The 14,698-nt window shown below is 36.0% G+C and overlaps 1 protein-coding gene across 1 annotated transcript in view; it reads left to right on the top strand.

The window, feature by feature from the left end:
* Window positions 1-14,698, top strand: part of LOC150104414 (2-oxoglutarate dehydrogenase complex component E1-like) — a 596,096-nt gene that overhangs the window by 191,926 nt on the left and 389,472 nt on the right. Inside the window, exon 9 of the mRNA XM_090396361.1 lies at window positions 759-829. Within this exon, the coding sequence (XP_090252487.1) occupies window positions 759-829 (71 nt within the window). The remainder of the gene's footprint in view (window positions 1-758; window positions 830-14,698) is intronic.

Raw genomic sequence — 14,698 nt, forward strand, 5'->3', positions numbered from 1 at the left:
TGGGTATGGTTAGAGCAAGAAGACAACTCTGGAACTATAAGAAGGATGTGAAGTGAGGATCAGGTTCTTTGCAGTGTTGGTGTATGGAATGCGTTGCCCGAGTGTTTTGTGAATAATGTTGACACATTGAATCGGTTTAAGGAACTGTTGGATGAGCTTTGTGTGAGACAGTGTGTATGTACCTCCCATGATGAGTCTGACTCCATGGGGGTCAGATGTTAATAATAATAAATTTTCTTTAGAATTGTGTCTATAGGATATGATCAAAACTTTGCAGTAGTTCTAATGGTGTTTGCTATAGAGAGTTGAATATACATGTCAAACATTCAAAGCTAAGTAACGCAAGTCAACAGTTCTCATTAAAGACCTGAGAGATATAATTGATCACCAAAAAAGGAGAAGACATTATAATACTGCCAGTAACTACAGCTGCTTTGTGTTCTTGTCTAGCGCAATTACTGAAAATGTGTATTTGTATTGCCATTGGGGGGGGGGGGGGTAAACTGCTTTCTGTATGAATTAGTTGCTAAAATCTGACAAATAATTTCGGCAGTTTGTCTCTGCATGAACAGCACTTGTAAACAGTTAATGGAAACTATAGCCTGTAGAGAGGAGATGCTGTTTACTGGATATATGAAGTGCAACAGTTTGTTATTTAGTATGATTCAGTGATTTATGACTGACTGATATTTATGATGTACTTTTTTTTCCTTCATAAAAGTATACTTCATTCATTTTATTTTTATAATGTTATCTAGCTGTTGATCCAGTGGTTCAGGGAAAGACTCGAGCTGAACAGTTCTACAGAGGAGATACACAGGGTAAAAAGGTATGAACAGTTTTCAAAAAAACAAAGTTTCATATTTTTTTTTAATTAATGGAATTAATTAATATCTGTGAATAAGGAATGAAAATAAGGAATGAACAGCTGTTTTCAAATATTCCCTGAGATCCTTGCTGCCAATCCTCATCATAGAGATGTTTTGGGATTAAAAATCACTGCAAGCAATTTGAATAAATGCAAGAAGTTTATATACAATTTAATGTAAAATGAATTTTATATGAAAATTTTCATACACAATTAATTTTTAAAATTTTCATAATTAAGATCGCCTTCAGTGATTTTAATACGTAGTCAGCAGAAATGTTGGGAAGGCAGAGTGGAAGAGGCAGTGAAGTTTGAGGTTGGTGATGGACTAACTTCACAACAACACCCTTTTACAGTTCATCATTTTAAGACAGAATGTAAAAGAGTATCAGTTAGCAGTAGCTCTTGTTCTAGTGATTTTGGAAGAATAATAGTGGCCAATTCAGCAGAGCATTTCCATGAAAGTATCTAGAAGAGACACAAGGCAGAAATTGAAAGTCTGTGAGAGAGGGATAATTAATTAACCAAATTGCTCAATTCTGGATAGAATCAAGCGATTTAGAGAAAAATTTAGTGCACCACCCCAAATGTGGCAGCAGTATTTCACGATTCGGTTGATTTGGGATTTGTATATTTGGGATTTGGGATTTGTATAGAGTTAGCAGCTGTAAAGGTGTGAAGTAGTTTCTTGTGCAAAAAAGCACACCAAGTTTTTTGGTAGCTTTAGAAGCTATGGTTGAAATGTGTTTATGCTAGGTAAGTTTGGATGTATAGGTTTGTCCGAGAGGGGAAATCTGATTGTGTTTGGATATCTGGGTATTACTGAAAGTAAGTTCTTTCTTGTGAGAGTTCAGACAGGTCTGAGTTTTGATGACATTGAAATCTACAAGGTTGTCCTTGCCGTATTGAGATATAGTCAGAAGATTGGAGTTAGAGTGTTGGTTGGATCTTGAGGATTCTAATACTTGAGCACTACAAGGTTTGTTGAATACATCTGAGCATGCTTGTTTTAATAATAATGTATACTACATGGATTAAAAAAAAATAGTATACTATATAATAATAATCTGAAAGCACACCCCAACTCAATATCACCAGAGTTAAAGATCGGTACTATCAACATAAGAAGCCTTCAGGCTTCTTATGTTGATAGTACCAATTGATAGTACATTGTCTTTAGTATACATGGCAAAGAAATGGAGCTAGCTGAGGAATTAGATAAGTACCAGATCGACATAATAGGGGTGACTGAAACAAAAAAAGACAAAAACTGGTGAGATCTTTCTGAGTAATAAATACAAAATGTTATATTCAGGCAATGCCAATCAAGGAAAAGAAGGGGTAGCCATAGTATTCAACACAAAATATGAGGCTAAGCTTCTTGAATGCCAGGCAGTCTCAAGTAGAGTAATGTGGGCAAATATGAGAATGGGGAACTGGACAATGAGACTTATTTGTGCCCATGTCCCACAGAAGGTTCTACTAAAGTAGAAGTGGAGGAATTTTTTGATGCTTTAGAAAAAGCAGCTGACACAATGAAAAAGGAAAAGTTGGTCCTTGTTGGGGATCTGAATAGCAGAGTAGGAAATGATTGTGAGACATACAAAAATATTAACAAATCTGCAAGAATAGAATAAAGTTACGAGCCACGACTTGCATGTAAAGAAATTGTATAGAAGTATTAATTTATTTTTGTTCTCTCCTCGCCTTGACTTTCAAACATAAAAGGGTCGATTAAGTGGCTCAGTCGTTATGAATAAATAAATTTTTTAATTGGTATTGCGCGATTGCTCAGGGACTGATATGTAGATAGACTTATTACACGAGGTCTATCCTAAAGGTGTCCTCTAGTGAGCTAAATTGGGAAGGCAAACCCAATTCAGCCTGCTAGGGGGCACCTTTAGGACTCTAGGGCATCTTCTGGGAATACAAAAGCTACCAATGCAATATTGTGTAAATATAGGAAGGTATTGATTAAATTTTTTTAATTAATATTTTAGTATACATTGTCTTTCCTGAAAATTTTAAAGTCATATCAAAAGGTGTTTTATTAATTCAGCAAAATATAAGCAGTTAATAAAACATCTTTTGATAAAATTGTTTGGTGTTGTTAATACTGTTAAAAATTAAGTAATGGACAGCTCTTACAGTGTTTTAACTGGCACTTTCTATCGGTGCTGTAATGGACTCTTGCTGAAGGTGTCAAAATAAGTCCCAAATTTTTGGCAATGTGATGCAGCTGAATTTGTTTGTCAGGGAAATGCTATGGCAGATCTCTCTCTCTCTCAAGTCAGTTTCTCTACAGGACGAAAGTTTTCCACCCTTTAGGATCTCCTGACATGTATCCATGGCATGGTCTGCCATTCCAGAATGGCTGTAGTGCAGATTATGGATATATATTGGCAGTTCTTCTTGATTGTCAAAAGTATTTAAGTTTGTAGGAGCAAAGGGTACTGCAGACTCCAGGATAGTCTAGATGATTGAGAAGATCTTTAGGTGAGCTAATAAGGGTAACTCATTTTTGGTATGGTCTGAAGGAGATCTGTATGTTTTACCCTTTAAGAATGTTTGCAATTTTTCTCTGATGTGCTCCACATGTCAAGGATAGCAATAGATTTTGTGTTCTGGATTTTGGAGTGGGTTAGGTTTAGAGGATGGATGGAATGCTCTGTTGATTTTGTTATGAGGAGAGGCCATTGGCTAAAAAAAGTCTCCCAAATGTGATTGATTTCAGGAGAGGCTAGCGTGTGGTTTGAGCAGATAATTCTAACTTTGTTTACTAAAGTTTTAATACCATACTATTGAGAAGGGTGGAAGTGGGATAGCTGGTGGATGAACCTTCCAGTTTGGGTTGGTTTTCTGTATACTGAAAAGGATAAAGATCTGTTTGATAGCTAGGTAACTAGAGTGTCAAGGAAGGGTAGATAGTCAGTTGTGAAACAGATCCTAGGTTGTTGGCTTTTGTGAGATGCTAAAAATATTTCTAACATCCCTGCCATGTGACCAAATAGAGAACACATCAGCATAACCATATTGTGGGTTTAAAAGGGACCGTGTTTTCAAAATGTTCATTGCATTGTAAAGATTGGCAGGTGGGGTAGTCCATAACTGTGCTTTTAATCTGCATGTGGGCTTTTTTCTCTGTCAGTTAAAATTGTCAGAGTGCATGAGAAATATGAATAAGGCTGATATGCTTAGGGAATAGAGAGTGTGAATGAGTTCTGAGGTTTAGAGGGAACAATAGTGAATTGGGAGGCTATATCAGAACTGACTGTAATGTCAGTGTCTTTGAATATTATACCTTACAAACAAGATTTGAAGTACACTGAGTTTTTTACATGTGTGTGTCAATAATGATAGAGTTCTCATTGGGTAAGTGTTTGGCCGTTTTATGAGTATGATAAAGCATTACTATCTACTATGGATCTTGAGGGTATTTTCTATGTGTGTAATTTTGGTAATCCATAAATCCAGGATTATATGGTTTCAGTTTTTGAATAGTTTTAGAAGGCCAGGAAACAACTTTGTCTAACAGTTTTTTCAATAACCTTTTTGTGTGTGTCAGAGAGAGAGAGAGAGATTGGGTCAATGTCATTTAGGCAGTATGTCGATTGATTTCTGAGTAAGATTGACATTTTTATCAGAGTGATCAAATACTTTCATAGCATTACCCTCATCCTCTTTGATGATAATATTTTTGTTCTGGTGTAGTTTAAGTATGGCCAATTCCATTATAGGGTAAATTTCTGCTTGGAAGCTTTGCTGAGTTTAAAATGTTGGCTACATCTAGCTGGATATTATTGGCAATATAGGGAGGGAGGTTATAGATATTTTGTACTATTTTTGATATAATTTGCAGACTTGGTTGGTGTTTCTTTGATAGTTACAGCATAATTATGGCTGAAACTTGAGGACACTAATAGCTTTATTTTTGAGCTGAAATGATGACTAGTTGTTATGACTAACTTCTTGAAGGTAACTGGGTTTATCTTCCTGTCTTAATTATTAAATTTATTTTTTTGGATGTAGGCACATTTACTTTTTTTTTACATTTGATCTCATAAGAAAGTGGAGCTAATGTGGTGATAGATAAGGAAATCTTTTTGGGATTCTTATACTTGGGCTTGATTTTGACAGGTGGAAATATTGACTGAGGTCATAACAACTTTTGAGGAACACTAGTCAGTTGAAGTATTTTGCATGCTGTATCACTTCCATGTTGCATCACTAATCTGTTATGGATGTTTGGACATTTATTATCATTCATGTTGATGTTTAGTGGAAATAAACATCTAAAGCTAATAATTAACAAGATCTCTTTAGCTAACTAGATTATTAAGTAAATATTTTGCCTTGGTCATGGACATAAAGAAATATATTGGGCATTCATGCAGGCACACCAGCAAGAGGGCAAACACACAGACACTTATTGTAAAAGATGGGCTCCTACAGTCCTAATTGGTACCCTGAATGAGTGTGGTGTGGTGATTGACTCTTGCTGAAAGTCATTTAATGCAGTTATTTAATCATAAAATTCGCACCTTAATAAACAGTGCTCTCTGCCAAGTTCCCTCTCCCCCCCTCCAAAATCCAGGACACAAAAAAAATCCATTGCCATTCCCTACTTTTGTGGTACATCAGAAAACATTGCATACATTCTTAAAAGATATGACATACAGAGACCTCCTTTATGACATTTACTTCCAGCTCCAGATCTGTCTCCTGGCTGCCATCCACTTTGCAACACACATACTCTCTTACTTCTGCTCAGTCTCATACCTCTCTCTCTTCCAGTACTTTCCTCCATCGTTCTGATTTAGCTGCTACTTCTCTTGATTCTGCACACAGCACAGTGTCATCTGCATACAACATTGTCCAAGGCACATCTTCTCTCACCTCCTCTATCACCACCTCCATCACAATATTAAACAGGAATGGACTTAATGCTGACCAACTCTTTGATGCAAGCCAACTGTCACTTGAAAACTTTTCTCTCCCCAGGCAGGGGGAGAGAAAAGTTTTCTGAACTCTTGTCTTCACATTTTTGTACATCTTCGTCATCAATCGACCAGGCATGATGCCAAATTGTTCCTTTTCAGTCTCCACCTCCTTCCTCAGTCTTCCATCAAGAACCCTTTCTAGGATTTTCATTGTGTGGGACATCAACTTTATTCATTTGTAATCTTAGTCTTGTGCATCCTCTTTACCCTTGTAGATGGGGGACAAGAGTACTTTACCTCCACTCCTCGGGCATATTTTTCTGTTGGCAAACTTTTATGAACAGGTCCCACAACAGGTCAATTCCCTCTTCTCCAGAGCCTTCCATGCTTTCACTGAGATCCTGTCAGGGCTCACCGATTTTCCATTCATAAAAAGCCATCCTCTTTATGGCCTCCTTCACTTCTACTCTACTAATGTTCTGCACCATCCCTTCATAAGGCTGCCCATCTTCTCTGTGATTCCTTGCATTTTCCTCATTCAAAAGCCCTTCAAAGTATATTCTTCATCTGTTTCTTATATCCACATCCCTCCTTAATACTCTTCCTCCAGAGTCTTTGATCTGCCTCACATGTAATATGTCCTTGGATGCCTTATTTCTGCATTTTCCCAATCGATAATTCTTTCTCTGCCCTTCCTTTTTTCTAATTGATCATAAAGATCTTGATATGCCATGGCCTTCAGCTGTGCAACAACTCTCTTGGCTTCTTGCTTTCTCTCTCTCTGTACTCCTCTCTGTCGTCTTCCACTCTTGACTCATCCTACTTCTGCTTTGCCTTCCTCTTAGCCATCACTGCTTCTTGTACGTTATTATTCTACGACCAACCCCCCTTCTGCTCTTTAATCTTTCCAGATGTTTCACCAAGCACCTCGATTGCACAGCTCAGAATTGCTTTTGAATTATGTCTCCATCAATCTTGTACACTTTCTAGTCCATCCGAAATTCTCTCTAACACCCTCCCCTTAAAAAGGTTCCTCACACTCTCTTCTTTTAAGCAAAATCACTTAATTGTCTTCATCCCATGGCTTCCAAAGGTTCTTATCTTCGAACTTATTTTAAAGTCTGCACACAGCAGCTGGTGTTGCTGCGCCACTTGATCTGTTGGGATTACCTTACAATCTGTTACTTAAGTTGTTTTATTCTAGTCAAAATGTAGTCAATCTGTGAACTGTTGTTACCACTTCTAAATATTATCAAATGTTCTTCCCTCTTGCAGGAAAACGAGTTCACAATTGCCTAATCAAATGCTACCGCGAAGTCCACAATCCTTTCTCCTTTCTGGTTCATCGTTCCCTCTTCATGGCTGCCATCTACCTTTTTGCAGTCCCTATTCTGTCTTCCTGTGTGTCCATTCAAGTCTATATAATAAAAATAAAATAAAATCTGATGAGAAATATACAGTTTTCATGAAGGAAATATTTAAAACAAGCAACATATGAAGCATTAGGACAAAAAATGGAAAAAATTAAATGGATTTCTTGGTAAACCAAAGAAACAATAGTGCTGTAAAAGAAAAAAATATGTAAAAAATAATAACAGCATTTGCAAGCTAAGACTAATAAAGTCTAATATGAAAACGTATAAAAGAATAATGAATAAAATAACAAAATAAGACTCGTGAAGCAGAATTATTGGGAAGGTTACTTTAATCAACTAGATTACAATTTTACAGACAGAGAGCAAATGCAGTGTGAGCCAAAAAAAAAGGTGGGGGAGGGGGTGAAATGCACATGTAACAATCATCATCTCAAATTCCTGATATATACCTTCAGTGGGTGTACATGATATTATAATAAAGAACATGAAAAAAGTTATATCATTACTAATTTCCTATCAGCAATTTTCCTCCAAATATCTGTTATATGTCAAGACTCCAATATTATCAGATCTTATATTTCTATATTCTAGGGCAGCGCTTCCCAAACTGTGGGCCGCGGCCCCCTTGGGGGCCGTTTTTGAGGGGGCCGTGATATAATGAAAACAAATTTAAAATGTTTTAAGACTAAGTAGATTTTTTTTATTTTAAAAATTTAACTTTTATTATTTATTATTTCTTTTTTGTTATTTTTTATATTTTAATGGAAAAATTCACACATTGGTGTTGGTTCACAAACTTTGCTTCCTGCATATTTCGGCGCTTAATGAATATTAGTAAATATTGCTTATTCATATGTTTCATTTCAAAGCAGTGGTTAATTGTATTTACTTCGAATGCTCTCCAGGGAAGCTCCAAATCTTCCTGTCCCTTTCATCACACGTTCGTAATCAGGGACTGTTGATATTGACTTTATATACGTATCAAAACTCATTTTATATTATCACTGTCATCCGAGCTAGTTTTCTGTTACCAATAAAAGTTTCGCATATACTTTACACATGAAAAAAGCTTAAACAAGTTCATGTGGGGAGATAGTAACTCCTTGCATTGGTAAACAACATCCCTCCCTAACAGCCACTATACTGCAGAGGCAATAAAAACAAGTATTTTTATTATGCCAGTGAATAAGGTATGAGGAGTCTGTGTAATATATTTCTCAACAAATAGTGCAATTAGAGACAACTAGGATAAAAACACACTAATTAATGAATCGCAGAAACTATGCCGTATAGACTGAAACAAAACCATATATTGCATGGGCAAACACAGTATCTAACTAAAAACTATTGTTATTAATTAGATGTGTGTGAGTTCGATTTCCCAAGGCAGCAATAAAATTCAACCGAACCCGTTAAAATTCGTAAAAGTGTTAAAACCAAGTAATATATATATATATATATAATGAATGTTATGGCAGTTTCACATATGGAATTCGGTTGAAGAGAGTTAGCATTTCAACTCAATTGTCAGCTATGCTTTTATCTTTCGGTTGCGCGATATTTTGTTAATACTGCACCAATCATATGCACATTTTAATAGCCTGCCTTTGCTGTCTGTTTCGCATTAGGCTTAATTACCATAAAGGGAGAAAAGTCACAAAAGAGAAAAATGTTCCTGTTTCGGGGATTCCCTTATTCGAGTAATATTTACTAATTTCATGTTATGTCTGTTGTGTGCCCGTATCGGTAAGTGGTGATATTATTTGATCTATTCTACGTTAAAAAATTTAACCCTGAGATGGATAAGTGGCTGATAAAAAAAAATTTTAAAAAAATCCCACGAACAATCAGAAGAGGCAGAAACAGACTCAAAAAAAAAAAGGACAGTATTTCATATTTTCCAGAACAGCCTGCATCGTCTTCAGAAACAAACAGTAAGAGGCAAAAAATGTAATATATGCATTTGATTTTTGCAATATTCGCTGTGTATGTTTTGTATTGAATATAAATACAATAAATATTATAATAATATATCTCTTTATTATGATTTTTTTTTCGAGGGGGGGGGGGCATGAAATATTTTAATTTTTGCAAAGAGGGCCCTGACATCCAGAAGTTTGGGAAGCACTGTTCTAAGGCACTTCTTACTGTATCAGTCCCCCTTTATCTTGGTCTCTCTCTTATTATCCTGGCAAAAATATACATGTTTTGCTAACCCTTCCTCTCCCATTTTTTTTGAGTGACTATGCTACTTGAGAATAGCTCTACTTACACATTCTGAATGCTAACAATTCAGTTTCTTTTCTAATGTTGTTTTTAATAGAATACTGCCATTGATGCAATTTCTTGTATCTTCCTAATTTTTCTTGGAACTGTATCCATAGTCTCCAGTCTTCAGTCAAGTGTTTAATTTCTAACTGAGCTGACAGATTCATGTTAAAATTGATATGAACACTGTCCTATGTACAGCTATTTCAAGAATCCTTCAGACTTGTTCTGATTTATTTAGGAGTATAATATCATCTGCATAAAGAAAGGAGCTGAGATTAGCATCTCCAATTTTAATATCAAGTTTAGTGCCACTTCATAATATCATCATGATAAGGGACAATCCCTGTTGCTATAGAGAGTTCTTTCTTCTAGGTCATCCTAATTTCACTTTTTTCTTTAGTAGTCGATAACCTTTTTCCATTAATCTAAACACCTTCTGTAAGAATGTATATTTTGGCCATCCTCTTTTTCCTGTTATCCCAAGAATTTCACCTTTCGTTCTATGATTGTCTTCTTCAGTACTCGGTTCTCTTTTATTTCATGCAAGACTTCTTCTTCTTCATTGGTTTTTCTTTCTCTCCAATTTATTCCTAGTAGTGTTCTCCAACAGTGCATTTCAAACACTCCAATTCTCTTCCAGTCTTTTACTGTTATAGTCCAAGTCTCCCAACCATATAAGAATATGGTTGGGAGACTTGGACTATAACAATATAGTATTTCTCTATCTTACTTGTAATAAATGACTTCTTGGTTTAATGCTTTTTTTTTTTTTTTGTCAAATTTTTTTGTATTTCCAACTTGCATCTCTTGTCTCCTTGAATAGTTCCTCCAAGATATATGAACAATTTCATTTTTTTTTGATATTCTGACTTTTAATCTGTACTTTCTCTATCCTATTTCGTTCCTTTGAACCTGCGACCATTATGTTAATTTTTGCTGCATTTATTTTAAGTCCATAATCAGATTAACCATCATCCAGGTAATATTTGTTTTAAATCATGCTCATTCTCAGTTTATAGAGCTATATCATCAGTATACATGTATACAGCATACATGTATCTGTACTCCACTTACAGCTACTCCATTCATTCATTCCTTTTATTAATTTCAATGCATTCTATATATACAGTCTGAAAAATAAGGATGACAATGCATAACCTTGTCCATGTTGTGACACCTTTCTTTACTTCTGCAGTTGCTTCATTTTCCTGTATTCATATCTATATTTTCAGCCAACCAAACAAAATATTTTTGGACATCTTATCCTCACATATTGAAGCAAAAATGGAATTCAATTTTTCAGACTTCCAAGCTAGATTTAGAAAGATTACAAGTACAATTCAACATATATTTGCACTCCATATCATGGGAGAAAAATATATAGAACATAAGCTGTTTAATTTAAGTCTCAGCTCTGGAAAAGTCCCAATAGAGTAGAAGGAGGGCAAAATAATTTTCCTTTATATAAAGGAAGATCTAAGTCTGTGGTAGCAAATCAGTATTTCAGGAATGGTGGTAAAAGTACTGGAAAAGTTGGTCAAAAAGAGAATTCAGGAATGGTGGATAAGAATATGATACTCTGTGAGGGGTAGCATGGCTTTGTGAAGGGCCAGTCCTGCAACTTTTTTATAATAGGGTGACAACTGAGTTCGATAAAGGGAATGGCTACATGATGATACTGCTGGATTTTGTAAAGGTGTTTTGACAGGATACTACCATATGGAACACTATAACTTTATGCAAACTGCAGCAAATGAGGATGGATATGAAACTGGTAATATTGATATAATGGAGGCGCATGGATACCAAAGAGTAGTATATAGAGGAGCAGAATTCAGGAGAAGGCAAGTGACTAGTGGTGTATTGCATGGTTCTGCGCTTGGACCACTGTTGTTTAATTTGTACATAAATGGTATAGGAAATAATTGAAGGGAGATATTCAGTTGTTTGATGAAGATGCAAAGTTAAGTTGGGTAATAGTTAATCTAGGTAATGTAGAGAGCTTGCAGGATGATTTAAATAGGCTGACAGTATGAGCAAAACATAACAGATGTCAATTTAATGTGGAAAAGTGTAAAGTGATAAAGGGAATGGCTACATTATGATACTGCTGAATTTTGCTTTGGTGTTTGACAGGATGCCACCACATGGAACTCTGTTATGCAAACTGCCCCAAATGGGGATGGATATGAAACTGGTAATATGGATATAAGGGTGGCTCATAGACAGATACCAAAATATAGTATATGGAGGAGCAGAATTCAGGAGAAGGCAAGTGACTAATGACAAATGCAATATTTGGGATACAAAGATTACAAGCCGTGTACCACATTGTGGGAACTGTACTCAGGAAATTCATGAAGCCAGGGGAACACTGCTGTTTAATTTGTACATAAATGATATAGGAAATCATTTAAAAGGAGATATTTATTTGCAAAGTTAGGTAAAATAATAGTTAATGAAGGTGATGTGGAGAGCTTGCAGGATGATTTGTCAGTATTGGCAAAAGATTATGGGTATCAGTTTCATGCAGAAAAATGTAAAATTATGCATTTTGGGATAAACAGATTATACAAGCCTTGTATCACATTGATAGCACTGTACTCCAGGAAATAGATAAAGCCAGAGATTTAGGGGTGGTGGTACACAGAGAGTTAATGTTTGGAGGACATATTTCTAAGGTGGCCCATTAGATTACTTGGCTGTTGAAGGACAGATTAATAAGTAGAGATAAAGAAGTTATTCCTCTTCATAAGGTCTTGATATATCCACATCTGGATTACTGAATTACAACAACACTCCAAAAACTGAAACCATTATGAACAGATAACAACTTACAATCACCAACAGATTATTATTATTACCACCCCAAGACCTCATGGAGTCAAAGACTCATCTGGGAGGTCCTTTTATCACACACAGCTCATCATGCCGTGTTTTAAACACATTCAAACTCTTTGCAGACACCACATTCTCAGGCAAGACATTCCAATCATTCACAATTCTGCACGAAAAAAACCTGCCTCTCACACCCTCTTTATAGAGTTTCCAGGGATGACCTCTGGTTCTCCCCTGATCTCCCACTATTCTCTGTAAAACTTCTCCAGCATTGATCCTATAACAACCCCCTTACCAACTTGTAGGTCTCTATCATATTTCCCCTCTTCCTTCTGTCCACCAGACTCTGCAAATTACATCTTCTCAATCTGTCCTCATACTCAACATTCCAGAGGTCAGAAACTACCTTAGTCAGTCTCCTTTGGACCCTTTCCAACATCTCTTCATCCTTCTGAAAACCCGGTGACCAAATCTGGGCACAATAGTCCATGTGTGGCCTAATCAAAGCTTTATGCAACGGAACTTATACAATGGGACCTACTGTTATTCCAGTAACTACAGAAACCAAGTTCTTGGGACTCATTTTTGACGAATTTTTGCTAGAAAACTCACATTTCTAGCACACATTCGTCAACTAAGAGAAAAGTGCAAAAGAACTTTGAACCTCCCTCGCACTCTATCCTCTACTGGTGGGATGCTGATCGAGCTTCATTGCTCCATCTTTATCATGCACTTATATGTTCAAAGCTGGATTACGGATCCCAAGTCTATGGTTCGGCAAGACAGAGTAACTTACGATGGTTGGATTACATCCATCATCAGGGTATACGGATAGCTACTGGTGCCTTTCGCACCTCACCCACTCCAAGTCTCTATGTAGAAGCAAATGAACTGACTCTATCACGACGGAAACAGTTGTCTCTTAATTATGCCCTAATAATAAAATCTCTCCCAGATCACCCTACATGGAATAGTATCTTCTCTCTGCATTGGGAAGCTCAATATCACACACATCAAACTGCTATACATCCTTTTGGTATACGTATTAAAGAAACTGTGCAAGCTGTTAGTATAAATGTTGACAACATTAGCTACACTAAACAAAATAGCATTCCTCCAATGCAGGTTTGCACACCATCCTGCAACCTCTCACTTTGTCAGCTACAGAAATCTTATACCCCATCATCCATTTACCTGCAATTTTTTAATGCACACAGAGCAGAACATGCTGATTTCTTACCCATCTATGCTGATGGTTCAAGAACTAACACCTCTGTTGGCTGTGCTGCTGTGTTTCCTGACATTATTATCTCAAATCAGATCCCACCAGACTGCAGTAATTATCCAGCAGAGTTACATGCCATTCAGCTTACACTTGTGCATATAAAAGAAAACTGCTACCAAAAGTGTATAATTTATAGAGACTCATTGAACTCTTTACAGGCTATCTCCTCTCCTATGTATAATCCTCATCCAGTACTTTATGAAATGCTACACCTGCTTCACAAAATGAAAATCCTTAATTTCAATGTTCAGTTCTGCTGGATTCCCAGCCACATCAGAATCAAAGGAAATGAGGCTGCAGATGCAGCTGCTAAATCAGCCCATACCTTCTCCACATACTATTTGACAGTTCCATATACAGACTACAGACAACTTATAAGATCGAAGCTAATTGCTCAGAGGGAGTTAACATGGCAAGAAACATCAACAAACAAATTATATAACATTAAACCTGAAATTAAACACTGGCATTCTAGTCAACATACAAAGAGAAGGGAGGAGTGTCATTGCTAGGCTCCGCATAGGTCACAGTCACTTTCGCATTCTCATTTACTGAGAGCTGATGACCCTTCCATATGTGAAAAATGCAACACACATCTCACTATTCATCATATTCTGGTAGATTGTCAAAAATTTACACGAGAGAGAGAGGAATGAAATTTTCACCTATCTAACCAAGCCATATACACTCAGGGAAATGCTAGCAGACTCATGCAAATTGCATGATGTTTTTAATTTTTTAGAAAGAATTAATTTGTACAAACACATTTGACCATAAATTTGTTTATATGTAAATACTTTTTTTTTACTTAACTTTTATACCTGTGTATTATTCATTAGGTTAAATCTGACTAATTATGTATTACCATGGATCTTGTATAATTGTATCACCCTGCTGTAATTTTGTTAATATGTAAATACCATAATGCTAAACTTAAATTTTATGCATCAATGCTGTATAATAATTCCTTTCTGACTCTTTAAGTATTAGTATAATAATGTTTGTTGTAATCTTACTAGATGTAGACACTGCTTTCCTTGACTTGTTTTGCATATACATATGTTAACCTATAGTTTTCTATTTATATACTGATGAAACCTCTGCAGTAATTTTGTTTATA

The sequence above is a fragment of the Typopeltis vanoorti genome, chromosome 8 (assembly GCF_054136105.1).
Source record: "Typopeltis vanoorti isolate ZY-2024b chromosome 8, IOZ_Tvanoo_1.0, whole genome shotgun sequence".
Classification (NCBI taxonomy): Eukaryota; Metazoa; Arthropoda; class Arachnida; order Uropygi; family Thelyphonidae; genus Typopeltis; species Typopeltis vanoorti.